Source organism: Cotesia typhae, unplaced genomic scaffold (assembly GCF_013202065.1).
Source record: "Cotesia typhae breed Kobodo isofemale line unplaced genomic scaffold, CoteBio_Ctyphae contig_44, whole genome shotgun sequence".
Taxonomy (NCBI): Eukaryota; Metazoa; Arthropoda; class Insecta; order Hymenoptera; family Braconidae; genus Cotesia; species Cotesia typhae.
The window spans coordinates 765,410-790,930 of NW_027423753.1; the positions used below are offsets into that span (position 1 = coordinate 765,410).

At 32.4% G+C, this 25,521-nt stretch overlaps 2 protein-coding genes and 1 long non-coding RNA gene across 4 annotated transcripts in view; 1 reads left to right on the forward strand and 2 right to left on the reverse strand.

Moving 5' to 3' along the window:
* Positions 1–25,521, reverse strand: part of LOC141528955 (uncharacterized) — a 156,002-nt gene that overhangs the window by 17,481 nt on the left and 113,000 nt on the right. Inside the window, exons 1-3 of one of the 2 annotated variants that reach the window (XM_074245261.1) lie at positions 16,267–16,661; positions 14,397–14,535; positions 13,529–13,602 (exon numbers count right to left, since the gene is read on the reverse strand). In XM_074245261.1, the coding sequence (XP_074101362.1) occupies positions 13,529–13,602; positions 14,397–14,416 (94 nt within the window). In that variant the 5' untranslated portion in view covers positions 14,417–14,535; positions 16,267–16,661. Of the gene's footprint in view, positions 1–13,528; positions 13,603–14,396; positions 14,536–16,266; positions 16,662–25,521 lie in introns of those variants that run through there. The other variant, XM_074245260.1, reaches the window with a different exon arrangement.
* Positions 3,134–4,084, reverse strand: LOC141528957 (uncharacterized). The gene is made up of 2 exons (XM_074245264.1): positions 3,445–4,084; positions 3,134–3,370 (listed from the first exon to the last, which is right to left on the reverse strand). The coding sequence occupies exons 1-2, from the start codon at positions 4,040–4,042 to the stop codon at positions 3,300–3,302; spliced, it is 669 nt and encodes a 222-aa protein (XP_074101365.1). The 5' UTR covers positions 4,043–4,084; the 3' UTR covers positions 3,134–3,299.
* LOC141528958 (uncharacterized) lies at positions 4,674–24,562 on the forward strand. The gene is made up of 4 exons (XR_012479484.1): positions 4,674–4,809; positions 18,788–18,877; positions 19,983–20,317; positions 23,099–24,562. It is a non-coding gene; the product is annotated as an uncharacterized LOC141528958 (long non-coding RNA).

A 25,521-nucleotide genomic window follows, 5' to 3' on the forward strand; every position in this document is an offset into this window, starting at 1 on the left:
GATGTCCTCATCCCTCTCTGCGGTATTAGAATCATCTGGATAAATGTTGTACTGATAGACATATACGTCCCGGAGCTTGTACTGTTACTAATTGCTATGTTTTATCAATTAAAATATCAATTTCGAATTCCGTTTTTTTGCTTACATCGATTATTTTATTTTTAACTCAAGTCTAATTTTATAAATTCTGTTTTCTATTTCATTTATCAAGGATTTTTTTTTTTTTTTAAGAGAGTTTTATTTTTTAAATCAGAATATTAAAATATTATTTTTTCTTAAAATTCTAAATGGGATTTTCTCAATAAAAAATTGAAATTTTGATCATTTTTAAATATTAAATTAGCAATTTATTTATTTTAAAAAATGAAAAATAAAAACAAATTGATGAATTAAAATATTGAAATAAAGTAATAAAGCATAGTATATTTATGAAGATGATATTTTTAGGGGACAATAAATTATCATTGTGTCGCAATGTATACCCTTTGCAATAAAACTTTGGCATGGTTGACGCGTATATAAATTTTTTTCAGCAACCCCCTGGCTCGACGACTACACCGGTGGGAATTTACTGGTCATTTGGGAGAACGTGTATGTTATATCGGGAGGCCAAAAAGCACTTACGAAAATGCGACATCGCACCAAGTATTAGCCAACGTAAAAAAAAAAAAAAAAAAAAATTTAAATAATAAAAACAACTTTGGCGTGAGTGTAACTTTATGAATTATTTGTTTTTTTTTTTTTTAATATGTTAAACAGTTTAAAGTGCCGGCTTTTGACGTGTATATGATATGTATAATGAAGAAGATGATTATGCTCATTACTGAAGTTCCGCGATGCGGCTCTCACAAGTATTTCCGCAGCTCGTTGATACGTTATCACGAGGCGGGTTAAAACCGTTTAGTGACTTTCGTGACTCGATCCACTTTAACGAAGCGTCAAGTAAAAGCAATGGGAGTACACCGACGGCAGTTTCTGCTGGTTTAGCTCCAGTATAACTACCTGAATTTGTTATTTTATGGTTTCTATCGTACCGAGCGACATCCGGCTCTGTCCTAAGGGAATTGCCGCCTTAACCCTTTATCATTGTCTGCATAACCGCTCGGTGAAAAATTCCCCAAAGAGGTCATTTCAACAAGTATTCACTTCTGCAAATGACACTTCGACCCTATCAAATTTTCCTATCAACTATTATGCGCCTATTAATATAAAAACACATCGCCTGTTCACTCAATGTGTCCGTCAATAAACTGAATTACTTTAGTCTAATACCTTCAGGCTTAGCCGAGCACTTTGTTCGAGCAGAGGCTCCGTTTTCTCCAAGATAAAACTACAGTTTTAATTAAATTCACTATTTTTTACAATATTTTAAATATCATTTGCATATTTTCCCGATTTTAAATAATTATTTAAGAGACCTTTAATTTTAGAAGCTCATTGAAAAGTTTGTTTTTTAATTAGTGGGTTTACTGTCGCCCAGACGATAAAATATTTTATTTGTCATTAATATTTAAGTTTGGAAAAACAATTTTATCGTAAGATTAAAAAGACCCTTAATAAATTATATTATTTTAAAGTTATGGATAATTTAAAATATTATTTATTTGCTGAGAAATTTTATGACAAATTTAATTCATTCAAAAGAAATAATATTTTTTAAATAATAATTTTTTAAAACTCTTATCCTTCAAAGAAGCCTCATTAAGCCTCCATAGAACGATCAATCATTAATTAAAACAAATTCCCGTGATAATTAAACCTTTTTACTCAAAAGAGAATAATTAGTTAAAAAATCCAGGCTTCGGTTATTATATTAAATAAATACCTTTAAATTCCTTAAACTCTTAAAACTTGATTGATTTTTTGCAGAGCCTGGTATTATTATTATTATTATTATTATTATTATTATTATTATTATTATTATTATTATTATTATTATTATTATTATTATTATTATTATTATTATTATTTCATCGCTCTGATGTAATTACGGTGGACAAATTGAATTTGCAAGTTACCCAAGGGAGATTATAACCTCGTGGCATGTATACGTATCCTTTATTGCCTTAGGCGAGGCACCTCCCTTGCTTTGCTTTCTCTGGTCCTTAAACTCCACCCGCCGATGGACGTCTATAACGGAAACTTACCCCTTCTCGATCCTTACTACCTAACGTCCCCAATACGTTATCGAACCGACTGTGTACCCTCTCTATCGGCAAACATAAACAATTTTGGGCTTGGACACGTTCGGTTCAATAGAATATAACACGAAGCTCCTTTATTTTTTTTTTTTTTTCTCTTCGTCAATCCAAATCCCGTCCAGCTGATGGCCACACGCATGTGTTTTCACCACATAAGTCTCTTGATTTGATCCCTCTTGCTTCTCCAAATGCTTTTGTTATTATTATCACCATTCTTTTTCTTTCCGAAGCTTTCTTCCCGCCTTATGTGGGTTAAGGATACCGAGAGGACTGACCAGAAAATTCAGAGCAGAAAATCCTCGAAATTGGCTGGTGTAGACAGTAAAAGTGAGGCGAATCCGCTGACCAAGATATCGGATTCCCATGCCATCCACAATCTATCCTATTTTATTTTTTTTTTTTTTTCCAAAAGAGCCAAGAGTTAAACTAAAAGTAAAACCAACTTTACTTTCTTCCTTCCGACTCCTTTATTCTGAGTCTCTTTTCTTTCCACCACTCAAGGATGTTCTTGATACTTCCCGGTTCTTGGTGGCGTACTCAGTCCAACTGATGGACCCATTGTGTGTGTGCTCCCACAGACAACCCACTGCATATATACACCATCTAGGGTTTCTTCGGCTTCAGCCTTAGCCTCACTTCGGATGATTTATAACGACGACAAACAAGTGACAAACAAGTTTGTTGCTTTTTTATTGAATTCATTCCCCGATATTTTATTTACGTCATTAAATTAATGTCACCCGTCAGTGGTCCGTTCGCGGTTCACCTCTTGATGTTGCTTTCGTTATTAATTATGATTTATTTTTCCGTCCGGAATCTATGCAATTTTTTGGTTCTTTCTATCAATGTGCTTTGTAAATTGCTGTCTTTCCAAAAGGCCTTTTGGAATTGGAAATTGTTGGGATTGTGGAAATAATTTTACGGCTCATGAATCATTTTTAGAACTCTTTATTGCGCAATAATGTGTGTTACATTAATAAGAACATTGAAATAAGATTCCCTAAAACCCGAACTATAAATGTTGCGATTAAAATATGCTTAATATATAGAATCCTTCTTTGCGATATGAATATGGTTGGATTCTCCATTTTATTGGGCTCAACAAAGGTAACTGTAGAGACCGAGCATGCAGAAAGGATCCCACCAGGGACATTGACATTTTTTAAGTCCTAAAAAAGAATAATTATTCATCATATTCATTACTGTTTGGTTGCTAAAACATAAATAAAGAGTTTTCACTAACCAGTCAGATAAGTAGCAGCAGTAGTAGCAGTAACAGCGCTAGGAGTATCAGCAGCTTTAATCGGTGAGCAAGAAGCTTTATGATCAGTAGCAACGCATTTTTGACCAGTGGAACATTTGTGATCCGTACAGGGACTTACACACGTGCTTTTTGAACACATCAAGCAATCAGCACAGTCGTTGTCGTCAAAACAGAAAGAAGAGACCAATTTACATGTTGGTTTATGGTTTATAACGAAGCATTTTTCGCCAGTACCTGTACATCGGCTCACACATGGGTTTTTGCACTTTTTAGTTGCCGTGTCACAAAATAAATTATCGGGACAGTCCTTGTCTATATCACAATCTTCACCTCTTCTAAAAGTCCTTACAGAATCACATGTGGAAGAGTGATCACCGATAATGCAAAATTTTCCAGAGCAGTTGTATAGCTCAGGGCCACATAAGTATTTACACGTGCCCCCTGAGCATATTGAACTTTTATCGCAATCGGTATTAACTGTACAGGACTCTCCGTCCGCCTTTGCGGCAACTGTCGAAAATGATAGCAGAAAAGACATTGCGACTGCAAAAGTCAAGATGATGAATTTCAGCTCCATGATGATGATCGAACTTGGAATTACTGTCTTGAAAGAAGTTGAAGGAATACTTGCTCTCATTAGCCGCTGGGCCTACTTTTTATACCACGAATCGAATAAAGAAACATTCCAAACTAAAATAACAAACATTTGTGAGCCAAAAGTGTCACGTTCGGCACTTGATAATCGCAGTTGTTTCTTTTTCCGCAACAATAAGTCTTATCGGAGCCTGGCTAATCTCTCGCGCGAGGTCGAGGAATTCGTGATTAAGCAGTTATTTTGTGTAAAGATAATTCGTTAAAATTTTTGCATTGTTTGATACTTTTGGGACAGCAAATATGTCGAAATTATTATCAGTGGACTTTGAAACTGGATTTTAATTTTTGACTTGATTTTTAAAGGAGTATTAAGAGTTATTTTAGTTTTGTTAGAAATTCAAACTGTCAGTTGCTTTTTTTCAATCAAAATTAAATCATCAAATTGACTGTAAGTTTCTTCTGACTTATAAGTTCTTCTGAAAATTCTTCAACGGATTAAAATTGTCTCTTTAAACCTTTTAATTTGATTTTTTTTGATTCAATTAATGAATTTTTCGAATCAATATCTAAAAATGGGATTGAAATTTTTAACAAAAGATTTCTTTTGAACCAAGTACTTTTTGTAAGTGTTATAAGTCTTTAAAATTCCATGATAAGATTTTACAAAGTAATATAATCTCAAGTTCAAAGTGAATGGCTTAAAAAAAAAAACGAGAAGAAAACCAAGGAAGATTAAAATGAGTTAATAACGTGAGTTAATTAAATGAAATGATTTATTTATTAGTAAATGCTATATTGTAGCTGGGAAAAAGAGAGAGTTTTATTTTTTTAACGTCATGAGAGCTCTTTATGTGACCTAAAGACCTTGTACTAATAGTCGTGAAAATGTTTTTTGCTGTACTTAGGGAGCACGCTAAAGCATTTTCCAACTCGCTCTCATTAAGAGTATATAACATTCCTCGAAGCCATTATATTAATGGAGTGCGGATCTCGTTGATTAAAAGGGCTCTAGTGCTCTCTCCCTTTCACCAACACACACACACACACACACACACACACACACACACACACACACACACACACACACACACACACACACACACACACACACACACACACACACACACACACACACACACACACACACACACACTAAAAATATACATCTACATGACAGTTTTTTCTCTGCTTGTTCTCTTTCTCTTCCGCGGTTTTTCCTATCCCGCTCTCATTTCCTCTCAATATACTCCTCGGTGACACTCGTCGGTGGAAGAATCAACTCCTCGATGAATCAACACTCCGAGATTCGCTTACGTCATCCAGTGCTTCAATATAGCTGCCAAATAGTCTACTCGTGCAATTATTAACATCTTTTAATTTAATATGCATACATACAGTGATGATAGTTTTTATATTTTATTCATGACAGCTCTCTTTAATTATTCTAGTTTTGTTTGATGCTTCACGTCCGTCGGTATCAATTAAGCATATAACAATAAATATTTATTTGTTCGCACTAATTATTTACGAAAAAAATTATTCTTTTATTTTATGCTAATTAATATTGATAATTATATAAACTCTAATTAAATTATGTAATCAATTATTAGAGCGAAATCATTGATATTGTTATACAATATATTTTAATTAGTAAATTAATATATTTATTGATCACTTCGGGTTGTTGAGAATCTTTAAATTTGAATCGGCGCTAATTAGTTTTGTTAATTATTGTGATTAATTGCCAATTTTTTAATTTGGATCAGAAATTATATATTAATTATATTGTCATTAAAATTTCACGTTTGGTTCGAGATATTAAGTTAAAATTAATTGCAAAAATTTACGAACAAAATCAAGAAAATAAAACAAAGTGGCGAAAGCGTTAGAGCTCCTGACGCGTGACCAGTGAGTCCTGAGTTCGATTCTCGGCTCGGTTTTGAATCCTTAAATTTTTTCAAAGTCATTTTTTTTTTTTCAATGAATTAATTTTTTAATTAATTTTCTGTAACAAATAATTTTACAACTTGAAATATTAACCTCCAACTAGTCTCGGGATTATAATGAAATAGTTACTAATTAAACTATCGTATGCCAGTACACAAGGTAATAATTATACTGGCATAATCCGTCGTACAAATCGTGAATATTTTCATATCCTCCCTCTCTCCCCCGTTGGCTTCTCTCATTATTCCTACCACGGTTACGACTGGCAATTATAACTCATCCCGTAACTATCTTCTCTAACCGCCATGCTATATCCAGCCGTCATTTTACACCCGCACCTATACCTATATATTCACCTACAAACTCAATAATATATATTTATTTATACAGATATATATTCTTGAATATAGAGTACAGAGGTAACGAGTAATTGTTATCGCTATCCAGATCTATTCGGTAACCAGAGCACCTGGATTAGCATTGATAATTAGGAGGTTAATCATTTATGAATCGTCATGAAAAGACTGACGTTATCCGGCTGTGAACCATCAGCCAGGCTCTAAGAACTGGGTTAAGTCTTCATTATTAATTAAATTAAATTAATTACTTAATTTAAATCTATTTTTTCCTTCCAGAAAAAAAAAACTTTTTTTTTTACCCCGCCGGGAATCGAACCCGAGTCCTTTAGGGGGAAAGTTCCGAAAAATTTATCTTCCTCAATTTGAATTGCGATAATTAAACAAACGGTTGATTGAAGAGCAAATGAGAATTATCTAAATGAAATTCAAAACCTCGAGGATATAATGAGTGACAGGTTGTGGACGTTAAAGCAAGACAAAGTGATAAAAGTGAGCCGGGCATTATTTGGAGCGAGACTTGTTATGGGTAGAAGAGAGATAGGGGCTGTTGATTAGGCTCACAAAGAGAGTGGGAAATCGTTCGCGTGGGTGGTGAGAACCCTCGTCGGTCTTTCAGATTTGACGGGGAGATAAACGCAGGACACAGCCGGAGAAAAAGGAAACGTGCTGTGGCATTAGGGAGATAAGTGCCCGGCAAGCTCGGGGGGAGAGACCCCACAATCTACGGGGGCGGAATTTCGAATAAGGAAAAAATGACAAGGGCCGAAAGACGCGGTGCGCTACCATCAAAAGGGTGCCTACCGGTAATCCACTTTTTTCTTCCGTGATGCTGAAGATTCTCGGCTCTTTGTTCGGATCCGGCTCCTTTATCTCGAGATGAATTCCTCGGAACTGTTGACCCACGAAATCCCTACTTTCAACCACGGAATTGATTGGTCTCATCATCCGGGAAAACACCACGTTTTTTAGATATTTTTCAGGAGTGTTCTGTTATTTTGGAAGGAAATTTTGTTCGAGTTGGGTTAGATGGAAAATTATGTCCAGATTATTTTTTTTCTCCGAGTAATGGATGTTGTTGGAAACAATTAAACATAAAAACTCGATCATTTTTCAAGGGAATTGCTTCGTTAATATATTTGTCAAGTGACTTGCAGAATTTTTTATCGTAAATATGACGGGTTATTTTTGCCTTAATTTTGTTACAGCTTCTCGGAGCACTGTTAAAAAAATTGATAGCTAAAAATCATTATCAAAAATATAACCCAGATAAAAATTCCAACTTGTAATCCTTTGCAATAAAAATTCATAGATCCAATCTCTCCATAAGATAGAATGAAAAAGACTGAAAGCTCGAGAGATTGTATCATCCTATTCAGTGCACCAAATTCTTTTTTATTTTTCTGAAAGAAATGTGCATTCTGATTTTTCTTGTCGGAAAATAAAACCCGGGTATTTCCCTAAGACGTCCCGCATAATAATAAACCATATCTCCTATCCGTATCCATCCAATCCTGCTTTAATTTTCCATATCGTTTTTTCTAACGTTTTATACCGGCACTTATACTGTTTCCGTTTTCAACAGTGTCGCCATCAGTGAATCCGATTATAAAATCATACTGATATTATCATATATACCACTCAACATCAAAAATTTATTATTATCATCACCAGAACGTTGATATTAAATGCTCTAATAGATCAAATTAAATTCAACCATTAGTCAACGAGATATTAATTAGTGACATTAAATAATGACGAATAGCTTTTTATTTTAAAAATTACCGTTTGGAAAGCTCTCTCGGATTTATTTATAGATAATAACTCAGCTGATATAATTATTGCCATCGTTATCATTTATTTGATTTTGAGCGTACCCTTACTGGATTATATTATCATTTTGACTAGTCATCACGGGATATATATTAATCTATTGGTATGACATCTGTCTGTTATTATTTACCACTTAAGCTATTAAATATGCGTTAAATGACTTTCAGATTTATTATTTATTTATAATAGATAGATAAATCTATATACGCCATCTATTACACGCTTTGAATCAGGTTTATCGCTAATATCACTGAAGGGGGCTTTACGTTTGCGTTGCGTTGCGCAACACTAAACACTAAATACTGAACACCCAGAGACAGTGATGGTGATGACTTTGACTATTTTTAACGGCAAAGTGCTTTGTCACATTCATTGTAGTTAGAACATAATATAAACGGTTAGGAGCTTTTTAACTCGTTCGCCCTTGCACTGCTGAAGCAATGTACGATACCGTAAATAAATTTGTGTAATTAAAGCTAACATCACTTTTACACATTCATTTTTGTTTATTTTCTTCAGGATAATTTTTATTTAGAGGCCACACTGCATCGTAAGCATTTCTTTGGGTGACTTTTGATTACGGTTACGATAATTTTATTATCTGGGTCAGGTAAATTATTTGTAATGACTGAAAAAAATTTTCTCACGCTTGGAAATTAACTTGACATTTTTTTTTTTTTTCCTTAATCTACTTTTTAATAGTGAAGATTTTATCAAAGTAGGGCGTGAAATATTCCCAAAAGCACTTAAAAAGACAATAATTTAATTGAATTGACAAATGAACTCCCTAAAAAATTTCTGCGGTCCATATCAAATTCATAGATGTTAAAAATGACTGTCAAATCGTAACACCCCCCGTTGTGAGCCGTCGGGTGATCATCAGGGTGTGATTCTGGAGCGAATGGAGCCTTATGTACTAAAAAGCACAAAGCATAACAAAAAATCAATTTCCCTTGTATCCTCTAGGAAAAAAGCACCAACCCGTAAAAGAGTCGATCTCTGCTTTCTGCACATGTGTCCATATTATATTCTCTGTTTATATTCGAGTGTAGCACGATACGCTAGTACGACAATAGGGTGATCTCTGGTCGAGCGATGCATATACAGCCATTCCACACATCCCATGGAAATGGGACACGGAAATGCATAATCATGTTTATTCGCAAAGCACTCGCGTTTGAGATTGCTCTTGTAATACTCGAGTTTGGTTGAAAGTTTGTCTCTGTTCATCGCTTTCTGTTCTGCATTACACAAAATTACACTGGATACAAGTTGGCTCCGGTTATATCCATCCCTTTTTGATCCTCCGGCACTCCGCAGACTAGCCCTCCAGCTGCTATATTATATTCAGGTTCATTTCAGTCAGTATTTCCATGTTGCCCGTCCTTTTACCTCTTCTCTACTTCAGTAATTTCTCTTCATCGCATTAATTTAATCAAACGACGCATTTCTGCGCTGATGTGATGGGATGTCATGTCATGACAATTACACGCTGCAATAGTATGTAGAAAGTTACAATTGTCATGTGGTTATTTTCATTTTGTGTTCTGTCTACATTTGTGAAATGCGTTGCGTTCATTTCCGTCTGTGGAATAGAAGAGCATTAAATAAATTTGTTTTAAGGCGATTAAGCGGGAAAATAAACTGGCAAATCAGTTTGATGTTGATAATCCTTATGTTGAATGTTCGTGAACTTTTAATGGATGCATCATGCAATCTTTAGAAGGATTTTGCTGCAGCTCCTTCAATAATATTGAAGATTTTTTCCATGGAAAATTCTTCTAAGAATGATGCATGATTTGCACCAAAAATGCAACTTTTGGTTCAAGTAATTTCTTTCTTCTAATATTGATAGCAGATAGAAGATAGAAGACGGGGACGGAAGATTGCAGATAGAAGCTACTATAAAGCTCAGAAGAAAGGGAGGGAATAAACTTGGAAGAAGAGTGTGATGCCTGAAACTGAAGAAAGGATCGGTGCACCGTGTCGAGCCCTTAATCGCGAGAATTCACTCGACTGGAAAATTACATCCACCCGCAGTTACCTACGACTGCTAGAAGGAACGGAGCTGGAGGAGAATTAGAATGGGAAGTTGGAACTGAGAATTAGGAAGGAGAAGGAGAAGGAGAACTAGAACTAGAACTAGAACTGGTAGTCTCTTACACGTCACTATCACAGTTGTGCGAATCTTGATTCTTGAGTCTGGTAAGGTTCTATTCGTTTTGGTTTTACGGGGACGAGGGTGGCTTGAAACTTGACTGGTGGATGCAGGCTCCAGTTGTGTGTGTGTGTGTGTGTGTGTGTGTGTGTGTGTGTGTGTGTGTGTGTGTGTGTGTGTGTGTGTGTGTGTGTGTGTGTGAACACGAGTCGGAAAATCAGAGGGATTCATCTGGAAGATAAGACACGCCGAAAAGTTTAAGCCAGCGGATCCTCCAAGTGCGCCGTTATATGTTCTCTGCTCTATGGGCTAGTAATATAATCGTTTTATTTTCAGTCAGTAAATTATGTTAATTAAAAATAGTTTAATTACTGAAAATTTATAAAGATTTATCTGCAGTCGGTGAAATATAAATGGGAGCCAATATTAACTTTCTCCTTAAGTTAAAAAACTTTATAACTTTTTTTTTAAAGTTCGTCAAGCTAATATTAATCTTCTCAAAGTGCATATGTATCTTTCTTAACATTTTTAATGAGTCAAATATTCAAATTTAATATCTGTTAATTAAAAAATTCTGATAAGCTAAGCCGGAATTATTTATTTTGTTTTTGAGGCTGTTTATTTAAATTGTAAATTAAACATCAGATTGTTCACTTAAGGTATTAATATTAGAAAGAAAAAAAAAAAATTAAATATATTTTAAAATCGTATTAAACGTTTTTGATCCAAAAAACAGTGACTATTGAAAATAAAATTTAAATTATACCAAGCGTCAAACTGGATAACAACAATCGTTTGCAATAATTGTTTAAATAATCTATTGGTTAATACCAGGAACAATGTTATCGTTATTGGTGCATCGAAAATCCCCCACATAGACTCACAGTTGGATTCTATTTAATAAATAAAATTGGCAAATGAAAATGAAACTGAAACTGAATATTATATCAAATTGAAAAGATTATCAGCGATAAATAGAACAAACTGAAACTGAAATACGTGAATATAAACACATGGTACCTCGCGCCGGTTAAATAATACAACATAATGCCGATCTGTTAATGCGAGCGTGACTATTTCGAGTGTTTAAATATTCCGTTTGTAAAGTTGACTATGAATTAAATTTATAACTGAAATGATGGATTTTGTGCTCTCGCACGATGGATTTATCATTTTCAGCGAGTGCTAAATCGCCAATAGATTTATTATTTATTGTACTGATGATCGATATTGTGTTTTATGTCTATTAATGTATAATCCCTGCGATATATCGTACGGTAAAAAATGGATCGGCGAGCGTGTGTGTAAACTGATGTTCTGTTGTTTACGCTGACTAGCGTTCGCAGAGGCATTCATAACCACCAGTTTCAGGATATCAATTTTTTCGTTCAATAATCCACTAAAACGTCGAGTTCTCTGCTTGCAATCCGCCATATGGCGAGACTAGTTCAGCCAGATACAGACAACGGAGCAACAGAGAAGAAGGGTGCGCGCTCCATGTTTTGTGTTGTGTTATGTATCTCTATATCTGTGTGATAGATAAATATATGTATAAAGACAGAAAGGGAAAGAGAAATAAAGGCCCTCGCGGCTAGGCGGTGAATTGTAGAATACCCAGGATGTGCCTCGATACAATGGACGTCAGTTTTAGTTATGGCACGCCCGTCAACCTCGGAATCATCGAACGACGGGCCAATGTTCCGTTTAGCTAACCTAGCTTGGCTTATTTCGTGTTCATGTACCACACGCACACAGACACATAATTATATCTAGTGGGTGGAGGTTATTATATGTGTGTATAATATCAACAGAATGGAGTCGAGGAGAGACTACTCATCTCCATCGAGTGTGGAGTCTACAGCACTTTAATTCACCGCTTTGACGTACATATGTTTCTGTGTGTGTGTGTGTGTGTGTGTGTGTGTGTGTGTGTGTGTGTGTGTGTGAGACCCCGCGAAAAGCATATCCACCCCTCGTGCTCAAAATCAGCTTTCCATTGTCCGCGATCGCATGCCCGTGTCAAGACCGGAAAATCCAGATACTGCTCGCACTCAAAACGTATGATCCAATATACGCACAATTATATTTCAAAGATTGTGTTTTACATTATTCTTTTCGGGGTATAATCATTTTGACAGCTGCTTACGAGGTGGTAATCGAATATTGCCAGTGAGGCGGTGCTATAGTTTTTTTTTTTTTTATGATAGATTTAAGATGATTTGAAATTACTTTTTTTTTTTTAGGAAAAAAAAAGAAAAAATAAAAAATTGTTTAAATAATTTTCTGCTGGTGTAAAAATTATAAAAATGGCTTCATATACTTAAATTTGACTTCATATACCTTAAAAAGTCTACATATAATTTTTTTATAGAATTTAGTTTCGAAAAATTCCAACAGGCGGCGTATTGTCGCTAAATTTTCTCGCTATAAGAAAGTTCATTTTAAAATATATATATATATATAATTTTTTTTTTTTTTTTCAATGGATAAAATCAGATTTTTTTTTTTTTAATTTAATAAATTATTGTCTTATATTATCCACAAAATAAATAAAAACTTTAATAATTTCATGTTAGGCCACTTAGAAAATTCTTTTCACGACTGAGTAATTAAAAAAGAAATTAATTGAATAAAAAAAAATAAAAAGAAAGTAAATGAACTTTACCAAGTAATGAAAGATAATATTTTTCGATTAACGTTGTTGTCGAGTTGATAAACCAATTGAAAAGAAATTTAAGCCGGCGATGAAATGTCACTGAGACAACAAGTTGATCTCATAAAATCTATCAGCTATCAGCTATCAGCAATAAGACGCGCCTTTGTTGATAAGGTACTAAGATACGTCCATCCAGTGGATGAAAAGTACACATGTGTACATTTGAGAAAAAACACCAATATATATATAAGTGTAAGTGGTTGTATTCCAGCGACGGGATATTCCATTATATCTTGAATACACCGACGGGAGAAATAATAAACAAAATCAACAATAAAAACAAGGAGCTTGGAAAATAAACGAATAAATAAAAATATCGGGGAAAAAGGTCATGCTTCCTTCTAGTTAAACATAGTTATAAGTTATACCTTCACTCGGTGATAAAAACCACTCATGTTTTCTTTCGATATTGCATTTTAAATTGACGACGCCATATAATGAGAGAATAAAATTACTTACGTTCGCGGAATTGAATGACGTTCTTATGACGGTCGTTTATTATCAGACATTTGTAGCAGTTTTCGTTCTGGAAACTGTGGACAATAAAAAAAAAATTTATTTATTTATTTATTGTTAACATTATATTGTTTTTAATAGGATGAAAATTAATATTAAAGAATTTATGTCTCTGTAACTTGAGAGCGTAATTTTTTTTAATGGCGATAAAATTCAAGTTATTACATCGGATAAAGTCGATCGATAAATTGTTTTAAAGCTTCGTAAAAGATATTGCCAATTTTTGCTTTGTAGTTTTTAATTTAAAATTAACAAATATTTTAGTAATTTATAGGGAAAATTATTTTTAAATCAAAATGACTAATTGTTAGTTTAATTTAAGCGTATTATATTTCATTCCAAGTATTTATTTTATCGCTTTAATGTTTAGTCTTTAAAAAATACAGATCATATTTATTTCCTTTGTTTATAATATCAAATTTAATTTCTATGAAACAATACAATAATTATTAATCTCAAAATTGATTAATTAAATTTTTTATTTTATCTAAAATTTTTCTTTTTTTTTTAAATTAAAAATAAAGTTAAATAAAGACTTATGAATAGTTGATAATTTTCTTTAATAAATAATTAATGCTATTTCGAATTCTAAAGAGAGGATGCGATTAAACTTAACTGAAAATTGCGGTGCAATTAAAAATTAAACGAGCGTAAAATTATAATTCTAAAAAATTACCAAGTTAAGCATTCAGGAAATTGAATTTATAATGCAACAATAATAAATTGGAGAGAAAATAAAATTGACAAATTGGTAGGAAATCAATAAATGAATATTGGAGTAATGAATTAATTAAGTAAAATGATAACTTACAAATCATAAACAGAATACATGTCTCCGTTGTTCTCAATGCAAGTCTTCTCGCCAAAGGTAGTAGCGTTTATCGTGACAGACGTCGGTTTTCCTGACTGGAACCATTGTCCTCTCCATGATTCCGGAAATTGGCAAGACCCTGAAACACGAACAAGTTTCCTCGTAAATACCGACGTCCGATTTGTAACATAACTTGTGCTTTCCTTCTCCGTAGATGTATATATATATATATATCAAAAGCAGAGAGCCGAGTTTGTCGTATCAGGGTTGTTTAATTCTCTTTCTCGTGAACTCTCACCGTCTGAATGCATGGTTGATGCGATACATTGTTGTTGTTTTGCACCACCAATGTACACACAAGCACACAAAGACGGTGAAAGCGAGTTACACCGTGACAAACTCCCTAACAAGCTCGCCTAGTCTACCGAAGATATCTTTCCCAAAAGCGAGAAAACATTTTCTCACTTCCTTCCTTATTCAACTTCGCCTTGTAAATCGGCCAAGATCCGGGTCATCGCAACAATAGATTTATGTATTTTTATCTTCAGCTAAACTTTCAACCCGCTCTAATGTTTTTTTTTTTTTTTTTTTTTTTTTTTTTTTTTTTTTTTTTTTTAAATGGATTTTCTTCTTTTAAAGTCAAAAGTCGTTTCATTTTTTCACTAAAATTAGTCTTATTATTTAATTCTTTTTATACCTGATTAAAAAAAATTTTTTTAATCAAATTAAATATTAATTAATTTTTCCTTGATCAATTTTTATCAATACTGCAAATTTTATGTTTGTAAAAAAATATTTGAATTTATAGAGTTTAAAAAAAATTATTTTTATCTTGGATGGATTGAAATGATTATTTTGGAAACACTGATGATAAACAGATGATATTTATTATCAAATAAGTGCTTTTAGTATCCGGATTTCCATTTTGGAAATCTGATATATTCGAATACTAAACTCGACAATCAGGGACCTTTTGTTGGGTATCGGATTCTAAACTGTAAGATCGTTGATACAATAGCACAATCTGAAAGTGAGAATCAAGGTGAGGGTAAGTGATACTTGGAAATTTTAACGAGATCCATTGAACAAAATAATAATTTTTTAGATTCTAAAATAGTTTCTCCGGGGTCGATTGAAGTTTATCTAAAAAAATATAAATGTCTCGATTTCTGGACCTGAATAGCAGACCGAAATTAAGCAATTGACGTTTTATAAATGGAAGACGTGACTGCGTTCATTAAACAATCATGAAACAGACGATTTGGTGGAGAGACAAGCTATTTTCCGTTTTGTATTGAGGTTACAATTTATACATCGAACGCTCGGATGAAGAATTTGAAATGAAAAAGTTTGTCTATTTATTGTTACGATTTATTAAAAATAAACTTTTTAAATATGGAAATAAGAGAGATTAAATTCTTATAAGTTTAACGAAATTAGTAGGTCGGAAACAGGAACAATACAGTTTTATATAAAGAGGATTAAATTCTTGGGGCAATAAATCCCTGGGAGAAAAAAATTTTAATAGTTACTCAATAGTTTCTCTCTTTAGTCCAACTTTTTTAAAGTTTTGTGTTGTAATAAAAATCTTGATTAAATATTTAAGCTAAAATCCGATAAAAAACACGAATTACTCGGAAAAAAATTTTTAAATATTTAAATTAGAAAGAAAAAAATTTTTTTACAATAAAAATTAACTCATAAATTTTTTTAATTATTAAATTAATGATAATTGAAAAAAAATATTTTTTTTTATGCTAAAAATCAACCCAAAAATTTTTTAACTGGCGAATTGGAAGTCTGGACCCCCCTCGACGGTTATCATCCTTCGGAGGTTGCCAAGAGTTATCAATTTAATTAATATTCTTACCCACTTGGGCCTTCTACTTGATTAACTTGCGGCTGATTAATTGCCCGTTGTCGATCATCACGAGTGCACGTTTCTATAAATGAAGCCAAGTCTCTCGAGGATCATTGACACGCGTCGCTCTCAGTTCTCCAGACCAGAATTTAGTTGATGTTGATACCGCCAGTGCCAAGGGGAGAGCAAGAGCGGTTACTGTTGCCCTTCCCGATCTCGCTAGTCTACTGTCTACAGGCACCGCCATAACGATCCAAGGAACCCACCACCGCACGAATACCCCGTCTTACCCACGCATCTCGCATTCCCCAAATTTCTAGCATACTCCATATTCTACACCCCGACCAATACATACACGCATTACACACATCCAAATGCGGGCTGAGACGGATTTGGTCACCAAAAATTAATAATTTTCAAAATTTGTTTAATTTAAAAAAAAAATATTTAAGTCCAAAAAATTTTTTGGAAAATTAAAAATTTTATTTTTGTATACTTCAAATAATTCATCATCAATATCTGAAAAATTTTAATTAATAAATTATCAAAAAAAGACAAATTACAAAATTTTTCCAAAACAGTGCATTACCCAAAATCTTTAAACTTGTCATATCTTTTGGACGCCTGGTTCGATTTTAATTTTTTTGACGGCATTCGACGCAATTTTTCATGCTAAAAAAGTGTATATATGGTTTTAAGTCGATCGGTTCAATAGATCAAAAGTTATCTCAAGAAAACTTCCAACTTTTGAAATATAGAAGAAAATTTTGTAAATTGTCAAAATAATTTTTTTAAGGTAAAAAATATCAAAATTTGATAAAAAAAAATCAATACTGTAAATTTGTACGGATCAAAGCTGATTAAATTTAAAAAAAAATGGATGAAAGGAATTATAACTAATTTGATATCTTTGATCTAAAAAATTGAAGACTTCCAGTGAGCTCAGAGGGTTGAAATAAAATTAAAATAATGAATGACTTGATGAGGATTACCATTATACACCATAAATTATTAATAGAACTTCCATCAGGAATATCCTGTTGAAAGTTGGTAAATTTCTTAAATAATTAACACGAGAATCGAAAATTTGTAACTAATGGAAATATAATTGAATAGTTACTTCGACATGTTTAAGGCGGATTTTAACTTCTAGCAGCTACACCAGAAGTCTGATCTACAATCTCAAGGAAAATCCACAAAGTTAGCTAATATAATTATCAATAAATCAAGAAAGTCTTGAGAAATGTGGCTAGGAGTGATAGTCTATAAGACGCTAGATGAAAGCTTCATCAACATTATTCACGTGATCCCCTTCAATTGGCTGTCGCCAGTTCATTCAGATTGTTAGCTTTTATCTATTATATTTGTGCAATAATAATAATAATAATAATAATAATAATAATAATAATAATAATAATAATAATAATAATAATAATAATAATAATAATAACAAATAATAATAATAACAACAGTAATATATAATACCACATATTATGTCATGTTGTACGTCACGATTATTATATTTGCTGAACCCGAAGATAGAATTATCTGGGTTATCTATTGTAATTTATTGTTTGAATGCTCTTTTTGTCATTCAATCTTTCACCAGTGGCTATTCATCTTCCGAGCAAAGCCTGTTCTTCTGTCCTCTATACCTCCACTCATACTTTGAGCGTGAGGAAGTAAGTAAAGAGGTGAACACTGGCTAGGTGAAAAAAAGATTTAAACCCTTTGAAACGTCTTCAAACGAGGGTCAAAGATGTCAAGAGTCGGCTTGATAAGATCCACTTTGGTTAGAAAAATTGATTTTGCCTTCTCCTACTTTGTCTACTACTACTACTACGGCTTTTTAGCCTTTTTTGTTTGATACCCTTTCTGAAATAAAGGACTTGAGTGGTAGTTCCAGTAAACGGATATTGTCTGAGACTGGCTTTGATTCAATAAATTTTAGGGTGGTTTCAGTTTTTCGGGGTTTACCCCTACCAAGTGATTAGTTTAAATCTGGAATTGTTCAAATTGGAGTTATTTTTTTATTAAAAATTTTTATAATAGAAAATTAAATTTCTAAAGCTGTAAATTATAGAATTTTGTGATAAATATAATTTTTATTTAATTATTTGATGAAAATAATTTATATTTAAGAATTCAACTCTCTGGCATTGAAAAGATTTAGCGACAATGCGCCACCTGTCGGAATTTTTTCAAACTAAATTTCCCCAAAAAAAAAATAATAAACAGGCATATATATCATGACATAATACATGAACCTATTACTATTTTCGCGAGCGTGTCTGAAAGAATCGAAAGTATCAAAAATGACTCGACTGAAGGAAAAGCTAACCAGATAAGAAATATTTTATGGAGCGTAAAATTTCCATCGACTTGACGGAGCAAAATTCCCGGGGACATAAATTTTAGGCTAATCTGTGATTGTTATTTTACGTGACTATTTTATTATAAATATATAAATATATATATATTTTGGTTGGCATCAAAGAGCGAGTAAACGAGGTTTCAAATTTTATTTTAGTTCTTCAGGTTGCCGGGACGTGCGGTGCCAATGGGAATCACATCAAAGGTGGAGTTACGAGTGATCTGAAAAGGAAAAGACCTAGTCGAGGTAATATTGAGGTACGACGTCTGGCTGTCGTAACTCCGTCAGTCAAAGACCGAGGAAGATACGTCCTGTCTTGGGACCCTGTCTCGTCGTTTATATCCTCTATTTTCTATACTCTTCTTTTGTCAAGCAACAACCCGCTATTTATAAAAATAAAACGAAACCCAGAAAAAAAAAGGTCTGAGTGAAAAACTGTAAAAAATAACTATTTTACCACAACTAAGTACTCACTCCGGGTAATAACAACGAAAATAGCTAAATATAGTTTTATTCGTAATATAAAGGAAAATCGATGGTTCGTATAAACACGCTTACGCTGTCTCTTCATTCTTTATCTCTCCGTCTCTCTCCCTCGCTCTTTATGTTATGGGCAAGCTTGACTTCATTATATTTTGAGCAGCTTCGCGGTTGACGAGTTGGCTTGCTTTTCTTTTGAACTTTGACGGCCTGACGGTTACCATTTGCTCCGGACATGCCTTTGAATTTGGTTTTGCAATCTAAGAGCGTCGTTATGGTTTTAACAACCAAAGAATTCATACAATATACATCATTCGACAGTCGACGTACGAGCTTGCGCTAAATTTTCCCTCTTTATCATTTTAAATCCTCGTCAAAATAGATTTTCAGGATTGTTTTTTGTCAACACGTCTTCTACGTCATTATCTTCTTTTTTGGGCCGCATAAACGAGCTGTTTCTCTAATTTATGCAACGATTTTAGTGTTTTAATTGACAATTATTCTGTTTTTTTTTTTTTTTCTTTCAAAATTAACAGCAAAAAAGTTAATTTTAAACAAAATGCTTTTTGAGTGTCTTCTCAACTTTGAATTGATATTCTGGAAAAAGGGTAAGAACTACACTAAAATAAAATTTTTTTTTGTAGAAAATTTAATTCCCTTCAAAAAAGGATTCTCGAGATTTTTTCTTAGCTCCAAAATTTTAGCCAAGATTTAAATTTTAAACTTTTGAAAAAATTTTAAAATTTCTACGCATCATTTTTGAACTTTAATTAAAAATTCTAGGGAAAGGAAGAGAGATAGGACAAAATTGACAGAGACATTTTTTTTTAATTCCAATATTTAAGCCATAATAATAATTTTTAATTTTCAGGAACTATGGAGTCAATTTCGGAGCTTCAAATTAAAAATTTTAATTAATTTTTATCAAAAATTGATAAAATTCTGGTGGAATAAAATACTAGATAAATTATTATTGAAACCCCGAGTAATTCAAAGGCTAAGTGAGTGATAAGTGCCGTATTATTCGCAGACAAAAACATATTTCAAAATAACAATGTAATGCCAGAAGAGAAAAATAAAAAAAGTGATTAAATATCAGCAGATGGAATTTTTTAATATTCGCACGTCCGAATATCTCGAGAAGGGTGTTCTCTCGTGCATGAGCCATGAGCCACTAAAACAAGCACGGCCAGAGTAAGGGCAAGGGTAAGGGTACACTACACGGGCGTACTCAATAGCGTTAATTGGTAGACAACGCGATACAGAAGATCATACATACCGATGTGCTGGGGTGCAGGGTGTAGAGAGATGGAATTAGAGCGAGATCGAGAGTATACATGTGTTGATTTGTGTGTGTGTGTGTGTGTGCGAGGGTACACAGTCCTCTACACTCCATACCTAGACGATGCCGGTATAACAGCCTCAGGATGGCTCGTCTTCCGTGGGAAACAACAGTACTGTTCCCTACTGCCTTCGGGCCCCGTATCCTGCACCCTCGTTTTCATGATGGCCAACCCCAATTGGTACGATCGCCTCTAAACTCTCTACCACCCCCGCCTTAATGCTCTTCGATAACCGAAACCTAAAGGGGTTGCTACGCGATACGCCTGAGACAACGATCATACCTGGACTCGGTAAATATTCTACGATACTTGGAAAAATATTGTGTTATAAATTAATTCATTTTTGTCGAGATAAAAATTAATTAAAAAATTCTGAAATTCATTTCGGAGCAATAAAAAAATTTTATTTTCTTGAATATTCAAAATTCTTACTCGAGGATTAAAAATACAGTAAAATTGATGGACTTTTTTTGTAGAAAATTGAACCCTCTACAATAAAGGTATCTTATAATTTTTTTGTATCTACAATATTTTAGCCAAAAAAAAAAAAAAATACTTTAAACTTTTGAAAATTACTGATAGATAATTTTGAATTAAAAGTTAAAAATAAAAAATACATTTAATTAGACGTCATCAAAATTTATCACATAAATAACTTGCTGTGGCAGTTATTTATAATTTAAAATAAAATAAAAAAAAAAAAAAAAAAACGAAAGCCTGTAATGTCAGATTGGAAATTGTGGTGAAAATTAAATTATTAGAAGGTAATACACCCCAAGGGTGAAAATAAATAAAGCGAAGAGAAATATGTGTTTTAAATGCCTTGAACAAGATATAACACATCTATATTTGTATTTAAAAATTTAATAATAATAATAATTATCATTTGATATTGTTTTTAATATAACTCAGCAGGATTCTATTGAGCTTTGTGTTATTAAATAATATAATATTTATAAAAATATTAATATTTATATTTTTTCTTGTCGAAACACCAGAGGGTGATACAAAAACGGAAAACGAGATCGAAAAATATGTTACCGTGCGATACATTAGCGATAGCGATACATAAATGAAAATTGAAAATATATATACATATATACGTTCTATATTGTTTGTTTATAAATGAAATTGTGTACAATCCGGGGCGTTGTGATGTTGCAACTCCCAAATGGATGGACGTTCACATTTTTCCCACGTTTTGTATTTAGTTTTATATATATATATATATTTTTTTTTTCATATTTTTTTATTATTCATACACACGTATTATATTTATATTTTTCATATTGTTATGGTTATAATTTTTCGTAGCGTTTTTTTATCAACATTTCGTTTTTATCAGGGATGAATTTTAGCCGGAATAAACAAGCGCAAAATTGATGACACTCGTGTTGACAATTTTGACAATGCAAAAAAAATAAATAAAATAAATTCATCTAGTATAATAATAAAAGTAATAAAAATAAAAGGTACGAATTTGGAAATGAGAAGGATAAATATTGTCATGTTTTACAGGGTATTAAGACAGATTTGGTAAATAAAAGGTTTGAGCAAAAGTATAAATCTTTGGACGCGAAATTGAGAGGAATGAGGGATGATGCGAATAAGGGAAGAATTTGGACCCTCGAATTTCCCTGGGAAGTCATTCTTCATTAAAAAGGCAGCTTGAACTTGTCACAGTACGCCCAGTCTTGGCGCACTTTGAATATTAAATTCGAGAAAGAAAGAACCGCTGAAAGGGAAGACATCGGAGTACAGGAAAATTAAATAGAATCATTCGATTTAAATTGAAATCTAAAAGACGAGGCTTTTAAATCTCGGCTATCTCTATCTGCTGCAGAGTAATTGATGTCATTGGTGATTATGCTGTTAATTTAGGGCGGGCTTTAATGCGCTGGTTAATTTATTTATTTTTTTTTTTGTTTACATTTTTGACTTTTTTTTTTGTGAAAAAACTGTGAATAATATCTTTAAATAATTTAAGAGCAGAAGTAAATTTTTAATGTGAAAAATGTGGACTTGTTTGCGTCTATTTTTAAATATTTAAATTAATCAAAAAGTGACTTGAAAATTAAGAAAAAAATTTAAGTATTAAAATTTTTGAGAATAAAAATTATTTTAAATTTTTTTAAGTGAGAAAAAAAATTTTTAGATAAGAATAAATGAACTTTTAAAGTGTTGTATCAGCAAGAGATTAAGTATAATCACTTTAATTCAGAGAGACCTCTCAATGTCATCATTTACAACAAAAATTCATTTTTCTTTTTTCTAAAAATAATTATAAAAAGTTAATTAATAAAATTAGCAAAAAAAAATTGAAAATTAAGGATGCAGGATCGGGAATTTTCTTAGCTTAGAAATAAAAAACGCACATTTTTTCTTTAAATTAAAATTCAATAATTTATTCAAAAAATGTACACTAATTTTAGTTAAAATGAATCAATAGTTTTATCAGCAAACTTAGATTTTAAAAATTTAATTACACGTGGTATGCAAACGCGGCAATTTATATTCTACCACGCGGTTTTCCGATAAAATAATTTCAAGTTAAATTTAGACGATTTACGAGAAAATAAATAGTTAATTAATTCAATAAAATACCGAGAACTGAATATTTAATAGTACGAATTTAATTTTACAGAGGATTGATGGTGCAAAATGCGGATTAAATTTGATAAATGAAAAATACGCGCAACTATGGAGAAGATACAACTTACTACGACAAAATACGAGGGAATAATAGACAGTATGGACGTTAACGCTGTGGGATCTGAATTTGCTAGTCTGGAGGGGATGGAGCTTCTTCATTACCCCCACTCCTGGGCCCAGGTTTGGGTTCAAGACACCAGCGAAGTCTGAGAGGGGCAAAATACCGACGGTGGATAGGTTTGACTGGTGTTGTGAAAAAAAGCGGGAAATTTTTAAAGTCAAATGATTTTTTTATTAAAAAAATATCAAATTAAGCTGACTTAATAAAATTATAAATATTTGTAAAAATAAAATTAAAAAAAAATATCTAGCGCTTAAAAAAAAAAAAAAAAAAAAAAAAAAAAAAAAGACTGGTTTGCTATTAAAAATATTTTTACTTTTTTATGCTTTAATTTATTAAAAAAAATTTTTTTTTAATAAAAATTTGAAAGAGTAAAATTATAATATTTTACGTAATAAAATAAAATAAAATAAAAAATAAATCTTCAATGATTTAAAATTGAGTTAATATTTAAAAAAAAAAAAAAAAAAAAATCCTTGGTTGTAATGAAATGATAGTACGAGTTTAGCCGTCTCGTATAGGTCTAATTAACCGCACAGTCGGACCATTAACAACCGAATTTACCAAACAATCGAATTACAGGGTGCGAGGGCGTGCAAGTTTACTGCTACGTAGAGAGTAATACCCGCAGCATTCCCGTGTGTATATACAAGTAAACGCGTGCGCCTTCAATTTCGCAGGGTGTGTTATATTATGTGTACTGTGCTCCATACAGTGTGCAGTGTGCAGTGTGTGCTGGCACACGCCGGGTACGCAACCTATCGTTAGTAAACACGTACCGACTTAATGCTTCCACACATACATAATATATCATCCATTTATACATTAAACCCGTAGATGCTCCGCAGACATGCACTGCATACGTATATATCCAATCAAGTCTTTATTCATCCGCGAATTATTAAAATCAAAGTCACGTGTTTCCTTACATACACACATTTCAGTATGTGTGTTCATAAATTTGATCTACGCACTCTCTGTTGTATCACATCATACTATATCCAGTGCGACACTGTTATGTACCCTTTGCTTGGTCTGGTGTGACCGCAAGGTTCTTATTTATGCATCAATACGCCCCTTCGCATACGTGTCACATGTGTTTCTTCCTATTCATTTTTTAGATCTGCTAAATTAATAATGTTAATCTAATGTCAGGTCATACATTTCAGTTAGGAAGTTAAATACAGAGGGAGTTTTGATCTTTAAAAATTTTTTATTAATTTAAAAAAAAATTTTTTTTTAAATCAATAAAATTGAATTAAGAAAATAAATTTGTTGATTGAAAAATAATTTATTTTTAAATTAAGCCAAAAGATATTTTTATTGAAAGGTACAGAACATGGAAATTTAATAAATTATTCTTTAAGCTCGAGAAATATTTAATATCAAGAGAATAATTTTCTTTGATCAAGATATTTTTCATTTTTTTAAAAATTTTTTTATGTGTAGGTTAATATAATTTTTATTATTTATTTTTAATGAGACCCTTCGGAAACAAAGTTATTTTTTAATGCAGAAAAAAAAAAAAAAAAAAAAAATACTATACTTCTCCATTAATTTAATACGGATAAATACCATGAATTTTTCCACCGAACGGAAGCTCGAAAATTTATCCTTAAAAGTTTTATTATTCTGTGAAAAAATGCAGGTTTTTCCCGGGGATAATTACCCTAAACAATGCATCAGGCATCGATTAAGCTTCTCCGAAAAAAAAGTCAATAGTCATAAAGCATTTAAAAGTGTTTATTAAAATTGACGGTGAGTCACGAACGAGAAGTATAGAGATAAAATCACTCTCTGGTGATCAGTGAGAAGAAGTATTAAAAATAAAACAAACAATTTTTGTCCTCAGTCCTGAGTTATCGTAATCACAATCCTTGCATTACCCTCAAGCTTGTAGATAAAATAGACACATACACATGCATAAAAAATATATAAATCGCAGTCTGTTCGGTGAATTGTCGTCATCAGGTCGCGACGTAGTCACGTGATCGTCGCCCATGTGAATTCGTAACGTCCTCTCGTGTATAATTAAATGTAATAACTGCCGCAGTTGGTCTCTATACACTCAACTCCATCTACATACTACATACTATGTATTACGTATTACATAATACATAGTACATTAGCAAATGCGAGCTAAAGTCACACACAAACTCCACAGCTCCCTTGGTTTCATTCTATCTTTATAAACATAATACACACTTTGACTATTTTATTTTTTCGCCTGTGTCTCTTGTGAGTTAACAACAGAAAGACCCGATTTATGAGCATGAATGTTCTTAATCATCGGT

Bases quoted from the DNA above. Each gene is read 5' to 3' on its own strand.
- LOC141528957 (XM_074245264.1), bottom strand. From the start codon at position 4,042: ATGGAGCTGAAATTCATCATCTTGACTTTTGCAGTCGCAATGTCTTTT. The intron at 3,371-3,444 runs GTTAGTGAAAAC...ATTCTTTTTTAG, and splicing joins TGCTGCTACTTATCTGACTG to GACTTAAAAAATGTCAATGT.